Source organism: Diceros bicornis, chromosome 10, assembly GCF_020826845.1.
Source record: "Diceros bicornis minor isolate mBicDic1 chromosome 10, mDicBic1.mat.cur, whole genome shotgun sequence".
NCBI lineage: Eukaryota > Metazoa > Chordata > Mammalia > Perissodactyla > Rhinocerotidae > Diceros > Diceros bicornis.
In genome coordinates this window covers 40,635,255-40,653,065 of record NC_080749.1, presented here as the reverse complement: position 1 = coordinate 40,653,065, position 17,811 = coordinate 40,635,255, and the positions used below count along the sequence as shown (strand labels likewise).

Here is a 17,811-nt window from a genome sequence, read left to right as displayed (position 1 = left end):
CAAAGATCAAGTTATAAAGACTGGAATACAGATGCACAAGGCATGTATTCATGGGATTGAAGACGTGGGATTCCTTTCTTCATTAACCTTTCATTGAGTTCTGGGCCTGGTAGGGCTTTGGGACATGAGCTGGGAAATTGGCTGTAGGGAAGTAGCAATATCAGAAGCTGGGCTCTGCCCAGTTTTTTGCCACTGGATATCTTAATCGCCTTGACTTCATCTGGCCTGGAAAGAAAATAGTCTAGAAATTACCTTTTCTCTCTATGCTTTTCTCTGGGGTGGGGTAGAGTAGGGAGCTAGAGAGGAGGAACTTAAGTAATTCTAGACATTGTTACCTTTTGCTTTGGGTGCCACAATGCCTAGGGGCTGACAGTCTAAGACTGTTGTTCAACAAATTGGACCCTTGCCCATCTTTTGAAGGGTTTATCTCTGTGGTTTGAAAGCTTCCGGAAAGGGTGTGGGGATGTAGTGAGGGCTTACAGATGGTAATCAGAGGAAAGACTGGCAACCTTGGAGGCCCGGTCCCAGAATCCCAGAGAAAAAGATCAGGTAGGGCACAGGAGGGGAAATAGAGGTGGGAGCTGGGTGCCGAAGCTGCCCTACAGTTCCTTTGCCACTGTCCTTCCCATGTGGAGCCCTTGTTTAAGGATTCCTGTGAAAACAAAATTTTCCATATAGAGCCCAGGTAGGAAACCCTCACTGGAGCAGCCGTGCACTCCCTAGTTAGCCCCAGGGGTGGGGGTGGGAACAACCAAAAAGAGTCAGGAACATCTCTTTCCACACTGCGAACAGAGCTTCTAGCCTGAGACGTTTGATAGATGGTACCGTATCACTGGCTCTCTTCTGAAACTGAACAGGGAATGACTTCTCTGAAATGTGTATAATTCACTGCCTCTTGGTTCCTCTTCCTTCAGGCTGTGGTACTTTCCCTATAAGTGCAGCTTCCCTCAGACATGGGCATTGTCAATATATGGGGGTGGGGTGGGAGTATTTTCTGGTCTCTAAAAGAATTCCTAGTAGATAATTTCCATTAGGCCTTGTAAATCATTTGTTTCTCTGAAGCAGAAATTCAAGAAGTTTGAAGAAAAAATGAAGAAAGGGGTCATTATTTTTCCCCATATTAAGGAGCTGCTTCCCAGACATCATGCATATGTTAAAGCCAAGTTTGCTACATTCAGGGAATCATAAAAAGCAAGGAAAAGTCAGACTGATATCGTCTTGAGTCGGTACCCCACAATGTTCTTTAACTTGTTAGTCACTTAAACGCAGACCGAGTTTTTGGCTTTGAAATAGAAGGTGTGGCTGCTGCAATAGGTTTAATTTACAGGGATTATTTCAGAGACAAGGAGTCAGCCCAGACACAAAATAAACAGATGGCACTTTTTTTTTCTCTCTCAGCTTCAGCAGTTCAAATGCAGGATGACTTAGGAATCCTTATCACCTTCAGCAAAGCAAGAAGGGGAAAATGATGTAATTCACTCTTCCCCACTCCCTGCTGGAAACACCATTATTTTCACTGATAGGAGAAAAATGGCAGCAAAGACCAGAGGCATCTTTTTCACTGCTGAGTGGGCAAGTCCTTCATGACTCCTCTAAACTGACTGGAGTCAGGCACTTACTGTGTTTTGATCATCCTGATCACTGTAGCATCCTAGTAGCCAGAAGTCCTCAAATCAGCCATCCAAGGAAGGACCACCCATAAAAGCCCTGCTGTTCCATTAATGTATGAAATAATTCCTTGTTTTAGGAACTCATGTATTTTACCTCTCTATTTTAACAAAGAAGCAAGCAAATAAAAAACCTACCACACCACCACAAGCACTAATTTTCCACATTCATGAGCCTGAGTAGGTGAACAGATGTGACGCTATGGCGAGCTCTAGGAAGAAGTGGTTTGCACAGACATGCTGGCTTGGTGACTAAGCCTTGCCTTAAGATCTCTGCTGACATTTAAAGACTTTATAGACTCAGTCTGCTCTGAAAACCAGCATCATGTCTCTTCCCACCTCTAAATCCTTTCTGTGAAGAGAAAATTCATTCTGAAACAAATACTCATCCAAGTTGTACTCTAGCCAAGTACGAAGGCTGTTGTGAGGTATGGTGAGCAAAGTAGGCTCAATTCCTACCCTCACGATGCTCACAGTCTAGAGGAAAGACTTGGACATTCAATAGCCATTCAGACACATGTATGTGAGTGTATGCAGGTAGTTCCAACTTTAAATTTGTGTGTGTGAACAAAGGCTTCTCTGAGGACGTGACATGTAAGGTGGGATCTGGAGGGAAGGTCGGCACTAGCTAGGTCAATGGGGGTGTTGGCAGGGAGGGAGATAAGCATGTGATGTGGAGGGAATGCAACGCCTGAAGGGCCTAAGATCCTGAAGCAGAAAGAGGCCTTCCAAGATCTGAGGGGAGGCTGAAGAGGCAGGCAGAGATCAGATCAGCCAGGACTTGGGTAGGCCGTGTTGTTAACCACTGTCTCTATTTCGAGCATAATGGAAGCTAGACAAAATCAGTCTTGTACATCTGAATAGGGATGCCATTTGCTGAGTTAGGGAACATTGGAGGAAGGACACATTTAGAGTTGGAGGCATCATGAGTTCAAAATCTTGGAAATTGTAAAACCATTTTTTTGTTTTTATTCTAGTTTACAATGTGATCTCATTCAAATGCATTCATTCTCTCTCTTAACTCCTAGAATTTTCTTCTTGGCTTTGCAACTTTACCAAGTATCAGTTTCTCTGACCAGCAAAAAAAAAAATGTGATTTGGGTTTCCTAAATGAGTGTTTTCTAATGAGAGCATTTAGGCACTTGTTGTATTTTATCCCTGAGCATGTAGCCTGCCTTCTTGCCAGACCATCAAATGCCCTTCACGAAGCATTCCGGACGGACCTTTGTGTTTCTGTCTTAGGAGCAGGCTTGCTGGCAGTGATACCTGGCATTGCAAAATCCTTCCTTAAGCCTTTGTTTAATGCCAAAGATCTCAAATGCTTTCAGATTCTGGAGAGGTGCCAAACTGCACTCTTGGATTAGGAGACGATGGAAGGACTCCCATATTTATAAGCCTAATATAAGCTGTCATTTCAAATGAATGAATCGTTTATACTGTTGGAAGGAGTCCAGGGATGTTTGGGGTTCCTTTTTTAGCCTACAAAGTTCTGAGCTATTGGACTTTTATAACAAAAGTCTAATAACGACATTGTTATTTGTGCTACGTTGAGGTGAGTTGATAAGAAATTCAGCCTCTTCCTTTCTCTGACCCCTGGGATCATAGCTACAGGCTGGTTTCCTTGTAGCATTTTCTCATTTGTCTTTTGTGTCAAAGACTTTAGTGGGAAATGTGGGGTTTTGTGCACCATTTAGAATGATAATCAGTTGAAGTGCCTTAAAGCATTATGGAGTGCATGACTGGGCAGGTGGGTGGGAGAAGGTTGGGGATAAGTCCATCCTGTTGTGCCTAGATGGCTCAAGTCCCACTTAAAACATAAATGTGAATACTTTTACTGTGAGGTACAGGATTATCCCAAGCCATGGACAATCTTAAAAAGTCTGCGATGCTCTTTGCTCTGCCTCTTCCTCTGCCAGTCTAGGATTAGGCTATGAGAGTAGATGTGTCTAGATGATGCACTCAGTATTGCCCAGAACAAGAAAAGTCTTTTAAAAGATTTGGCCGTGGGGAGCCCCTGGGATTTCGGGCCTGCGCCCCTGGTTGTAGAGCCAGCCCCGGATCCTCCCAGGAGGCGTCCAGAACTCGCTGCTGCTCCGAGTGTGTTCTCACGGGCCTGGTTCTAGTGATACAAATGGCAAACAGCGCCAGCCATAACACTGAGTAATGCTGGGAGGTGCCTTTTAGAACAAACAATGTGGGTGAGCTTCTCAGAGAGGGAATACCTCTGGCTTGACATTTAAATTACTGAATTATTTAAATGAATGTCAATTAGGTAGAATAGACTTGCTGCCTTCTACCAGGGCACTTCCTAGTTATTTGCACAGGCAAGTGTAAAGTAGTAAAATACTTCATATCAGATACGGTGCTTCCTGTCTGTACTGTTGAAAATCAGTCACAGAAGGTGATTATCCATTTCTTGGTGTTCCTTGATGTGTACTGTATTTGTATCACGGTCTGAGAGATTCAAGGTCCATAGAACCTTACCTGTGGCCCTAAAAGGGGTTTTGTGATAATTCTCTCACCCCTCCTCCCCGAAAATTCCACTCCAAATAAAATATCACAGGCCCACACATGCTATGGTTATTCCTAAATTTTGACAAGACTAAAACAGTGAGTCATGGGCATTTTGGGGCCTGCTGTGTTCCTTAGACTTGTGGATATTAAGCTCTGAAAATGCTACTACTTTGCTTTTAGCTTTCTTTGTTGAATTAGTAGTCCTAGCTCAGAAAATCCTTTTGGCATCTTTTCGACTAATCCACTCCGTCAGATGAAATTGCCAAAGTGGCATTTAACTAACGTGTGCGCGTGTGTGCAGGCATGTGTGTGGGTGCGTGTGGTCATTCTTATATTCTTATGTATTTAGGGTCTTCATTTATATTTGGCTGTATAGAAAAAATAGATACATAAAGGGATCTGCTAATTAGTTATATGGGAATATACAAATTAAAAGATTAAATGTTGGTAAGAATCAGAATAGGAAGAAGTTGGCAAAGGTTTTGTTCTTTCCGATTAGCTAACTGCTGGACTGAGCTCATGGTTCCACCATATCAGAGATTGAGTTAATTATTACATATCATTAACAGCCGTTTTTCTTCCCCTTTTTTCTTTTTCGTGATTGTGAAGGGGAGGATATGAAAACCCTGGTTTTTGACATCTTACTGAAAAGAATCACCAGTTTAAAGGTAGTCAACCCTGGACGTCTATACTCAACTATAAGGGGGATATAAACATTCAAGGAGAGTGTTTAATAAATGAATGAATCTCTTTGACTTGGTTTATGGCCTCACGGGATAAGATCTGATTAAGATCTATACCCCATTCTGCCTGTGTGCACTGCATGGTTGGGTATAGTTAGCTGAATTTTACTAAACAAGGTACTTATTTGAGGCTGCTCAATTTTGGCACAGTTCTTTAGCTTACAGTTCAAACATCTGTCAGACCACCCCCCCGTCCTGTCAAAAACTAGAGACTTTGGAAGGGCAGTGTCCCTTCTTGCCATCTGTGGACGCAGAGTTCAGTTTGGGCTGGAATTTTAAAAGCAAACTTCAGTCAGAGCACATTAGAGAAATTATTATTATTGTTGTTATTTTATTTTTTAAAATTTGACATTTTTTATTAGAACCACAGAGTGTCATTAATTCTTTGGTACCCTGGACCATCCATTTCCATAGGATCCATTATGACTGAGCCCTTTATGGTCTGGGGTAACTTCTTTGTAGCTGTTCCTAGTGGACCTCAAGTACAGCGAGTTGAGTGATTCGTACTCCATTATCAGTCCACAAACAGCTAATCTCCTATTTTATTTTCATTTTATCCCTTTATCCTAACACTAACCCTTCATCCCCAACCCAGCGTCAACAGGAATATCCTCTTTAATGTGTTAAGTATATATCCTTGGATATCTATGACCTTTAAAAAATCTTTAGGGTTTTAAAATATATGTTTATGTTCAAATTTCCACAAATGGTGTTATTGCACAGTTTTTGAATGTCATCTTTTGAATTTCCTGCTGTAGATCACAAACAAATCAATATGACACCATTAGCTCCCCTCCCCACTCCGCCTGTCCATTTCCTTCCAAAGAATCATCACCTGTTGGGCAGCATAGTTGGCAACCCTGAGCCCAACTTTGTGCTATTCAAGAGTGGCGAGCATGTCTAGACTCCCCAGAAATATTATCTTTCAACTCGCTTTTGGCAAGTGTAAACTTTTTGCTGGATTATGTCAACAGATATGTATGTTTCGCATCCTCATAGAAATAGATTGGTGTTGGAATTTCTCTTAGATTTCTCTAGGCAGGGAAAATAAAGACTATTTCTTGGCTCATTAAAATTTTTGCTCCTTAAAAATGTCCGAGGGCTCTTGATTCTTGGGGGTGAGACTGGTGACATACACATACTGTCAGTGGCTATTTTGGATTTTCTGCTTTCAGGCATGTCTTTGCTCTTAGATGAGCCCCTTGTGGTTTTCAAAAGAACTAGCAAGTCAATTATAAATAGAAGGCTTGTGTCTGTGTGTCTGCGTGCACTTACTCCGTGGGATGAGGCACCCACATTACAGTGGGCAGTGAACTATTTTTCACTTCTTTGAAGAGGGAAGAAGGAAGATTAAGACTGATTTTCTCTTTTTGAGATAACTCACATCTCTACACACTCCCACACAAATCTGTGTAAATGAACTTGACATTTTCAAAGACCTTACCTTAAGGTCGCCTCTTGAAAGCACAGCCACCCGACCTGTTATTTTAAGAAAGAAGCAGTTATCTCACAGACCTGCTACAGAGGGTTCAAGGATTAGAAGGCAGCTTGTCTGTGCCATAGACCTTCGGAGGGAGCTCTGAAAGCTGAATTTCCTTATATGAACAGTGCTTCAGTTGAAAGTGACCTCAGCTAACTAATCAGTGGCCTCTAGGACTTGGGTGTTTACCTTCTGTCTTCCCTTTTCTTCCCTGCTAGTGGAAACCCTTGAGCCCAGCAAGTCTGAACTGTAATAATTCTAACAAGGGAGGGGAAAAGAAAGAGTGATTTGAAAAAATGAAACTGCAAAGAGTGTTTTCAGGAAGAGACAATTAGGAGGTCTGTTAGGTGTGCTTCACTGATGATGCATTTCTGCCTCTTTCCCTTGTACCTTGGACCTACCAGGTGTGGGCTACTCCTTTGGTCCTACCTGTTACCTTATTTTTCAAACATTTTTCTATTCCCTTTGTCTCCTTGGGCCCTCATCCTCAATAATTGGTGCCAAATTTTTTTCTGCCAATTGAAAATGTGTAAGCAGCTATGAATTCTCATTGTAATCAATGTAAAAACTTCAGTGTTACTACTATTGAAAAATTAGTCTAGACATCCAGCTGAAAATATTGATAATATGGATTTGTAATTATAGACTGTGCATCCCTGTAAACTCTTATTAGACTGGTATATTTCTGAAGCAGACAGGTAACAGCAGGTACGTCAGTATTCCTTATATTACTAGTTGATGGGGATGTGTATGGAGCTAGCAGGAACTGGTATTAAAAGCTGCCATATATTTAGGAGCCATTTTTTTTTAACATTACGTAAAGGTGATGAGCATTATGCTCCGGTAAATCGTTTTATTTTGATGCAAGAATTGGGATATGAGAGCCCATCAGGCTGAAGATACCATAAAAACCACAGTGGGAAAAGTTCATTTTCGTAAGCCTGTGGACAAATGATAACCATTCTTTGGCCTAGTATGATCTAAAAGAATACACAGCTTATATAAATGCATTCATATATCGAGAGAGGATTATTATTTGGTGGTTGCTCAAGTGAGAGAGACAAGATAACACAATGTGGACATCATGGCCAATGGCAATGTTTAGCTTGACCTTCCGTTTGGTTAATGTGTTTGTAATAGTCTTGGAGAAACTATTTTTTTCCCCTAATGGGGGTAAAACCCATGCAGTAATTTTCTTTTTTCTCTTCCTCTCTCCTTTGCAGATGAGAAGGCTAAGGTAAACACCAAACTTTACATGTGTGTGTGTGAAGGCCTCTCCTGTGGGAATGAGGACCACTGTGAAGGCCAGCAGTGCTTTTCCTCACTGAGCATAAACGATGGCTTCCATGTCTACCAGAAGGGCTGCTTCCAGGTGTACGAGCAGGGGAAGATGACCTGTAAGACCCCGCCATCACCTGGCCAAGCTGTGGAGTGCTGCCAAGGGGACTGGTGTAACAGGAACATCACGGCCCAGCTGCCCACTAAAGGTTCCCATGGACTTTTCTATTTCTAGATCAAGGATTTTTGTTAGTATTGTCCTGATTCTGTGTGGGTTAAAGATGTAAGTAGCCACAAGGTTTTCCTCCTACTCTGAGCCAGAGGCAATGGGTGACAGGGAAGGTAGCTGTAGGTGAGGAAGAGAAAGGCATGGCCTTTTGGAATCTAAAAGGAGGATGGACATTTTTGGGAAAGTGAGCAAGGTGATGTTCACCTTGAGGATGGCTTGGCTGACCAGATCTCTAGCGGTAATCATCAGCAGGTGAACAGCTCCTGATACTCTTTTCTTTTAAGGAGCCATGATGTCATAATTTCTGAAACAATTCTGCTTAGTAAATACTCATCTCTATGTTGAGTGTATAGGGAGGAAAATGGAACATAAAACTTCAGTGTCTAGGTAGAGTCCCTTTCTTTCTTTATGAGGAAAGGGACAAAGAAAGGCTCACTAACCTTTTCTCCCATATCTGACTCCCAGTGATCTGTCACTGAAACTTGAAAATTTCACATGAACCTTGTAGTTTATATATAATCTTCTCAGTGTTATATTCAACATGGATTCCATATCCAGTGGAAATCAGTCTTCCTCTGAAACTCTTTGCTCATAAAATGAGCGCTAAATTGCTTTCTCAAAGTCCCTACAAATATTAATGTCTTTGTAGATTCACTCCAAGCCAAGTTTACTCTCTTAATACATAGTACATTTTTAATAGACGTAATTATTTAATTTTATACCCACAAAAGAAGAAACAAACCAAAAAGTAGAGTAGGAGAGCCTACTAGGAGCATCCACTGCCAGAAATGTTAGTCAGCAAGGGAGGAAACAGAAAAATGAAAAAAACAGATAAAGGTTGTGTTAACAGCAATTTCTGGAAGTTATGGTGATGACCTTAAGGCATATATAAAAGATTAAATTCTGATAAGCAAATAGAGTTGAATAATAAAAGAAGATTTTTTTAAAAGAGAGATCAAGTATTTAAATGGTTTAAACTAAAAGGATACTTGATGGAATCAACTTTACTCTTCTTAAGCTTTTTGAGTATAGAGTGAATAGACATGAAGAAATGTCTGTATTTGCACAAAAAATTATATCTACAGTATGAAAAGTTTCTAATCTGCAGAACACTCTACTAGACTGTAAGTTGTAATAGAAAATTTACTTTCTTAAAGAATTTCTCATTTAATTAGGGAGGCACAATATTTATAATTTACTGTTTTATGTAATTAGTTTTACACTTTATCATACAAGTGACACGTACCATGGAGTATTATGTGCCAAGTCATTGATTAACGTGGATTTAGAAAGTTAAAAGAAATGTATACAGGAAGTTAGGCTTGAGATTGGATGGCTGAAGGGGCCAGGCACGTGGAAAAGAGTAAGGCATATGTGAGGAGGAATGGGGCTTGGTGACATAATGTCATGAAGGGGTCTGAAATTCAGAGATGATTATTGTTTTGAGACCTTTTAATTACGGACCTTCACTATCCAACTATGAAATTTTGATTTAACTCACTAGGCAAAAATCTTTGTGAATATTTGCTTGAGTGATATGTGAGTGTTTTACTGAATGCATGAATGTTTGAATGGGTAATGTAATAATGTCTGAACAAGGGGGTGAATGAGTGATTAGGCAAGTGAGTGAGTGAATGAATGTTGAATACGTGAGTCAAAAAACAGATGAATGAATAGGTTCCCAGGCAGAAATCGTGATGTAAAAAGATCAATGAGAATTCAGCAATAGACATCCAAGATACATTGAAGAGAGAGACCACAGATTGGGTAATTTGCTTTTAACTCAGCACTTTTCCATAGGGATATTATAACACAATGTCTATCTGTAGGGGCTTGATGATAAAACATCCTTACAGATCAAATCCAGGTTAATAAGAGTAGTGCTAGAGATTTGTATAATGTTTTATATTTTAAAAGCACTTGCACGCACATACATTAACACAGTTGGTTCGCAGTGGAATGTTTTCAAACTCCAGGTGTGTCTAAATGAATAATGGTTAAAATGACTGGGCCATTCGAGTGTTAGGAATTATTTCAATTTTAACGCTTGGTGACTTGTGAGACCTTGTGGTCAGGATCAGGAGCTACTTGTTAGGGTATTGGTTATGCTAAATAATAAGTAAATAGTGTTTCTTACAGCCAGTTACCCTTTCTCCCCCATCTCCAGGGAAATCCTTCCCTGGAACACAGAATTTCCACTTGGAGGTTGGCCTCATTATTCTGTCCGTGGTGTTCGCAGTATGCCTTCTGGCTTGCTTGCTGGGAGTTGCTCTCCGAAAATTTAAAAGGCGCAACCAAGAACGTCTCAATCCCAGAGATGTGGAGTACGGCACCATCGAAGGGCTCATCACCACCAATGTTGGAGACAGCACGTTAGCAGTGAGTTTGTGACCCAGGCAATCCCAAGCGTAATGAAGGCTGCTGAAGACGCCTTCTTATTTCCGGCATGAAACACTGCCCGGTCACTGGTGACTGGACAGTGTGCATTGCATGCATACCACTGGTCCCTTACATCCTAAGCAAGCATATGCTTAGTCTCCCCTACGTGAGAACATTTATTTTAGACATTTACATTAAATGAGGGAGGGGATTGATTTTAGTAGATTCTTTGTAGTTATTTTTCTTTTGGGAGTAAGGGAAAAGGGACAGAGAAGGGTTGGTTGCCTATAATTTGGGGGCTGGGGTGGGTGTTGGAATTTATGGTACTCAGTTGCTCTATTTTTAGCAATAAAAGTGCTTTCAAAAAAGCACTTTTTGCTTAATATTAAAAATCACTTTCCCTTCTAGATGAATTCAGCACCCTGTAATTTAAGACTTTAAAACTTGACATCCAAAAAAAGCAGCTATTCAATTTTTCCTGCTCCTGTGCTGCCCCCTTGTGGAGTTTAGTCATTTGGTTAAACTAGTGCTGTCCAACAGAAATATGTGCTCCACATCTGTAATTTTACATTTCCTAGTAGCCACCTTAAAAAAAGTTAAAAAAAAAAACCATAGGTGATATTACTTTTAACAGTTATTTAACCTAATATATATAATTATTATCATTTCAACATATTATAAAAAATTATTGAGATATTTTACATTTTTTTTGAACTAAGTTTTCAAAATTTGGTGTGTATGTACGCTTACAGCATGTGTCAGTGCAGACTAGCCACATTTCACTTGCTCAGTATCAACGTGTGGCTAGTAGACACCCTAATGGATAGCACAGGGTTAGAAACCGTTGTACTTAGATGTTTTAACGTTACTCTTTTGCATATTTTCAAATGATGAAATCACATTAAAAAGTGGCTGTCTTCCTTTTTTTACTTGTTAAAATTGTCAAGTGCTAATTTTAAAGAAACTTTAAACGTTAAGTGAGAAATGGGAATCGCTTGCTATAAATAGGTTACCATAAAGTGCAGAAGAGAAAAGTAATGACATTCGAAAGGGATACTATGCTGAGGCTGATACCTACTCTGAAAAATGCAAAGATTAGTGAGTGTTAGAGAGATGTTAAAGACATACCCATACCAAATCAAGACTCTCTCCTTGTCATAATGTGATGAATTGAAAGATGATTGAGGTAATAACTTGGTAATGTGATTCAGTTATTTAATGCCATGACTGTGTATCACATAAGATCATCTTTATTAAGTCTTGTTCTGCTGGACAACAAACTTAAAAGTGTCTGGTAGTTCTGCAGTTAAGCCTGCTCAGCAACTTCCTTTTTGCTGGGGAAGCCTTGTCCTCACCAATGTTTGTAGCTCAGGTGCTACACCTAGACCCCACCTTGGTGCATTGTTAAAACATTTGGTGGTGGCTCATGCAAGTTGGGAAATACCCCATTCTACTGCCTTCCTCATCACTGGGCCACGTGTCAAGTGTGCTTTTTGGTATGAAAAAGGGGGAGGGAATCTTGTTTACCTTCCTTTTATCTACCTATTTAAATTGTGGTACAGCAAAACTGGGAAAAGATGGAAATAAGGACATTTCTGTTTCAAAAAGTAGAGAAAGAGTTTTTTGTTAGAAATGTACTTAGAAGCTTATTTGAAGTTTTAAGGCAAATTAAATGAATTTATTGAGTTAGTAGCAAGAAGATACAAGTCTGAATCCTGATGAAGCTTTAGCAAAGCAAGATTCGAAAATAGATTAGGCAGAACTTTGTTCCTCAGAACTGCTAATATAACTAATTATCATGGGCAATAATAGGAATATCTAGTGTAAATTACTGTTTAAATAGCTTTTGTAATTTTGAAAGAGGAATGAGAGTGTATGCTAAAAGAGTCTTCTCAACTCAACCATGTTAGATGACAGTATATCACGATATAATAATGCAGTAAAGAACACTGTTTAAAACATGTTGTCAGGGCTGGCCCCGTGGTGCAGCGGTTAAGTGTGTGTGCTCTGCTGGTGGCGGCCCAGCTTCGGATCCCGGGCCCGCACTGATGCATTGCTTGTCAGGCCACACTGTGGCAGCATCCCATATAAAGTTGGAGGAAGATGGGCACAGATGTTAGCCCAGGGCCAGTCTTCCTCGGCAAAAAGAGGAGAATTGGCATGGATGTTAGCTCAGGGCTGATTTTCCTCACAAAAAAAAAAACAACAATAAAACCTGTTGTCATTGTTGGTCTACATACTTGCTTATTTAATCAATATCCTCATTTATATGACTCAACAAAGCATACCTTACTAAACGGCTCCCCTACATTGAAAAAAACGCCTGAGGATCCAGGAGTTGAAGTAGATGTTTGTTAGTCTTTGGTTGATTCCTCCCTCCGCTCCGTAGGTCTATGAACTAGGTTTAGAACCAGGGTTATACAATTTGAAAAAACAACACATTGGTTTAATTTTCAGAATTATTCTCTCAAAAAAAGTTGAATGAATAAAGAGTAAAAATAACAGCAAAAGAGAATGGTTAGGGAGATATGAAACTCCACATCATCTACATTCAATTTTTGTTGATTATCCATTTTGTGATTTTTAAAGATTCTAAATTTCTTCCTTTGGATGTTCAGATTTTGGTAATTTTGCTGATCAACATCACTTCACAGTGGTGCTCAGAGTAAGTAAAAGAAGATGAAATTCGAACAAATCAATGTATTGCTTTAACAGGCCAGCTAAAATGTTTGGGAAAGGATGAGCTTTGGGGAATGTTAGCTCAACGTTACTGCCACCTTACTGCCATCACCGTGGGCACCATATTGTTTATTACAGATATTCCATTCCTGATACCAAAAGACTTTTGCTTCTTGGCTTGCACTGAAAGTAAGAAGGAAAAATTTATGAATGAACTAACTGGGAATCTTTTTCACAATATATTCATTTTTAGAAGTAGATTTGGGGCATGGTTTTATGTTTCTAATGAAAGTTTCATTTTTTCTCTCTCTGATTTATGGGTAATTTCACATCAAGAAATGACATGTAGGGGCTGGCCCTGTGGCGTAGTGGTTAAAGGTTTGGCGTACTCCACTTTGGTGGCCTGGGTTCTCGTTCGGATCCCGGGTGCAGACCTACACCACTCGTCAGCCATGCTGTGGTGGCAACCCACATATAAAGTGGAGGAAGATTGGCAACAGATGTTAGCTCAGGGCTAATTTTGCTCAGGGGAAAAAAAAGAAATGAGATGTAGGTGTTAATTTTTGTGACCCTTTTGTTCCTCACCCACCTGAAAGGTACCCTCCATCCAGGTAGTTCCTCTCTGCTTGAGTGTACCAGTTTGATGACCCACATAGCCACTGGAATCTTTCCATACAAACAACATTAGAGTTGTTTGTTCTTTATTCCTACTTTGTTTGTTCCTAATTAGAGTTCCTTAGTTGGCATGTCTACTAAAGTGGATCCCTTGACAGATATTTATGAATAGAGCAGAATATGGTCAGTGATGCCCAGCCCTTGGACTTGAAGGCCCTTTCTCCTCTTTTTGCTTCGCTTGCCCTTCTTTCTACTGCTTCCCCTGTGCTCAGCCCCAGTTCTTGGACTTTCTAATTTGCATCTTTGACTTTGTCCACCTAGCTTCTTTCTTTATATATTTTATTCTAAAACTCTAGATACAAGAAAGGACTACTTATCCCTCAGGAAAACCTGTTACACATATTAGAGAAAGGGCTAGCTTCTGGTTTTCTTAAGAAATATATAACCAGTCCTTCCTTCAGTGGGGCTTTCCATGCCATGTGTCTAGGATTGCTGCCTCCATGTCAGTGACATGCCTGCTCATACTCTAAACCAGAAGATGTTTCTTAATAGTTTCTTTTTCTCCTTGTCTTGAACCACAGGATTTATTGGATCATTCATGTACGTCAGGAAGCGGCTCTGGTCTTCCTTTTCTGGTACAAAGAACAGTGGCTCGTCAGATCACACTGTTGGAGTGTGTCGGTAATTCTTTTTCCCCTTCTTTTGCGGGTTACATACAATGTTGGATGTGGTTCTAGAAGTAGGATGGAACTTGGAAAATCTGCTTCTTGTTGTCTGTTGCTTGTTAAATGTCAGGAGATGCGGGGTAGCCATGGAGTGTAGCTATGTCTCTGTTCTCTGTGACTTGTGTTAGAGCACTTGAACTTGTTGAAGTTCCTGTCAAAGGAATCTGCCACTAGTTAGTATAGAGAATGCCTAGTCAAAAACTTTCAGCTGCAGATAGACCCTTTGGGATGATGGGAGTGCTTAAAAAATGAATTGCTATGGCTGCTTCTGACTACAGGCATTGAGTGGTCTGAAGTAAGTAGGCATTTGGATGATAAAGTTGCGTGTTGCAATTCTCTGATCCCTCTCACTCTTCCTCTGCTTTTAAAAAAAATGAAATAAATTTACCAAAGCTACCTTTATTACTGCTTTATTTAAGCAAGAGCTTTATACGCTTCTCTATGGCCTCTCACATTTTTCCCATATATGAACACATTTATAAGTAAATGTAATCATAGTATGTATGTAATTTGTGTGCCTTTTTTCACTTTTAAGCCTACACACATTTCCATGTATTTGCACACGTCAGACATATTTTAAAAGATTATGTAATAATAGTCTATTGCATGATAGTTTAACCTTAACAATACTACTTGAAAAAGTTTTTGCACACATTGCTTCTTTCTTTTGAGGGCTCAGAATAAATTCCCAGGAATTGAGGTTCCTGGGTCAAAATTGTGACTTTTTTAATGGCTTATTTTATATATTGCCAGATTGTCCTCTAGGAAGATGGTATAAAATGCTTTGTTTTCAAGTCAAGTCCTGATTTTGATTAGTTTTACTTTTATGTGGCAAGTATTTGCTAGCCACGTGATAGTTTTCAGTAATTTTTCCTTTAGATGGCATGCAGGGATGGCCACAGTAGCCATAATGAGTTGGCAACGTCCCCACGCTTTCCTAATTTTCCTGGTTTCTTTGGGCTGGACTTTGAAACTTTTAGGAGGTGGCTGGCTGTCATAAGCTGCCTCCACCACTTAGCTGCTATCTTCTGGCTTTTCTTCTTGTTTTCATGGAAACCAGGACACCGCTGAGCCCAGTAGTGGAAAGGGGGATGGGCAGAGGTAGTGAGAGCAGCGACTGCCACCTTCAGGCGCACAGACGGCCAGCAGGAGCCTGTGGCCTTTTCTCTAGGTCTGCAGCTACTGCGACTGTTTCTGAAGGCCACTTCATGCCTCTCCTCCCCAGTGCACTGTGAGCGGAGAAAATGAAAATGGCAAAGCCCCAAGTGTGCTTATTGCATACAACCAGGGTTGTCCTCTTGTACCAGCTAACATCCTGTTTGATTATGAACAAGGATATCTGGGAATTGGGGAGAAGGCAGTGAAGAGGGGACATTTACCTTTCTGGCTTTCCCCCACCCTCCTGTCCCATGGTCACTCTCCATTCACAGAGCAGCAGATCTCAAGAGCAGTCCTCAGAGACTGACCCCAGAGTCCAAAGGGCAAAATAATATTGCACCTTTAAAAATACATACTGTTTCTGGTTGTATATGTATTCTTCAGCATTTTTTGAAATAGTGTAAATTCAATTTTAGCATTTTGTTGGTTTAGTGCTAAAGACTTTAATAAAAGCAATGCCTTTTCGGTAGCTTGTAGTTCGTCATCATGTGGTACAGCCTTGAATAAACATGTATGTGATGGACTGCTTAGAGATGTTATCATTTTTGGTTCAGAAACATGGAAAGTTGGACTAGATCAGTCTTTAGTAGATAGTAATCAGTGAACCCCCAAAATTCATGTGCCTCAGGGATCCCCTTCTGGGGCTCCATAGCCAGGACTTGTGGGTAGTTCAGCTTCTGTGTTTAGGGACTTCTGTATAAGGTTGCATTTGCAAAAAGCATTTGACAACTTAAAAGCATTTGAAAACCATTGAAGTAGGTTTCTATTTTAATTCTGTCTACTTACCCTGACACCCATCTCTGCTTTCTTTAAAAAAAAAGGGATTTAAGGTAACTTTATAGTAATGTCCACAATTCTCTGGGATATATTTCTCTCCTTCCTAATGAGAATATGAGGACAAAGGGCAAGTAAAGACACAGAATGGAACCAAAGGCAGGAAAAGATTAGCATACCATTTTCTAGCCACTGATTTTGTAATATCTTAGCACCAGCCTTCATCTTGAACTACAGATGGTGGGCAATTGCTAAGACTTTATTAAAATTAATCCTGTACCAAATGCTATTTTTGTGACCTGACAGTGGCCCACAATGACCACTTCCCGGCCATATTTAACATCTTTTTGGATTACTCATTGGTATTTAATGGGGACATTGTTTATCATAAGGAAATCTAGTTTGAGTGGTTTTTGATATCTTTCAAGACATAATCACCTGGACAAACATGCTTTCTCTCTCCCTGTTTGGGTCTTCAGTGGCTTAGTTTTTCAGCAAAGAGCTGCCTTCCTGCTATGCAGGTGGTGCTGCAGCTGCTGATTACAAGCCGAGATTCCCAGCAGCCACTGGCCTTGGTAGAAAGCCCCGCTGCTGCATCGTTATCTAGGTGCCGCATATGTCTTTACCCTTGATTATACCCCGTGTCGATCCCCATAGTCTTGTGGTAATTACCTCCTCCCCCCAACCTCCCCGATCACCCCTACCTATAATTAAGGAGAAGAATGGGAGAGGGAGATGCAGTTGACATGCTGACAGTTGTGTTGCTGCTGCAGCAGGGGGCATGCCCCCAAGCAGATCAGATCAAAACTACTCACCGTGTTTATGGAAATGTCTTCTCCAAGTGGCCTTTTCGGTGTAGCCTACTTGGGGCATCACGGGGGCTGTCTGACAAGCAAATACCCATGACCAGTGTCAGAAATCAGAACTGTTCTGGGATTACGTGTTTAAGACTTTGCAAATCCTGTTTTGAAATATATCCTCCGCCAAGAAATCCTTTAGGAATGGCAGTGGCTGCTTGTCGATCTCCTACAGAGCATTGTTTTTTTGTTCTTGTTGGTGTGTGTGTTTTTTAAAGTCCTCCAGAACCCACATCTCAAACTTAATAGTCTCCTTTGTGAAAAATATAAATGCATATGTAAATTCACAAATTCGGACTCTTAGAAAATGCCTATGTTGATGCTGTCTGAAGGGAAGGAATCAAGTAAGCCATTGAATTTAACCACATACGCTTTTTTTGGCTTTCAACACAACATTGAAATCTAAAAATCTGTATCATTATCTAAGTTTTACTAACTTTCATGTGCTTTTAAAAACCATATGCATTTCATATCTCTTAATAGAGGAATTTAAATGTAAACTTTGTAATTAACAGCTAATTGTACAATGTAGACACTGAGGGCATTTCATGTTTTATCACAATGTGGTGGATGGGAGGGACAGGTTCCACTTTATTTTTGTGTGTCTTGACTGGCGAAAGGTTGTGGTGTTTATATCCCCAAACTGAGTTTTTCAGAGCAAACATGGGAGGGATTAAGAGTTGCAGGCACAAAATTTATTGGCTACTTCTATC

The 17,811-nt window shown here is 40.4% G+C and overlaps 1 protein-coding gene across 4 annotated transcripts in view; it reads left to right on the top strand.

The window, feature by feature from the left end:
• The window catches only part of ACVR1 (activin A receptor type 1), a 120,600-nt gene that overhangs the window by 76,421 nt on the left and 26,368 nt on the right, over nucleotides 1-17,811 (top strand). For all 4 annotated transcript variants that reach the window (XM_058549012.1, XM_058549010.1, XM_058549011.1 and 1 more), the window contains 3 exons: nucleotides 7,628-7,891; nucleotides 10,079-10,290; nucleotides 14,166-14,265. In XM_058549012.1, the coding sequence (XP_058404995.1) occupies nucleotides 7,628-7,891; nucleotides 10,079-10,290; nucleotides 14,166-14,265 (576 nt within the window). The remainder of the gene's footprint in view (nucleotides 1-7,627; nucleotides 7,892-10,078; nucleotides 10,291-14,165; nucleotides 14,266-17,811) is intronic.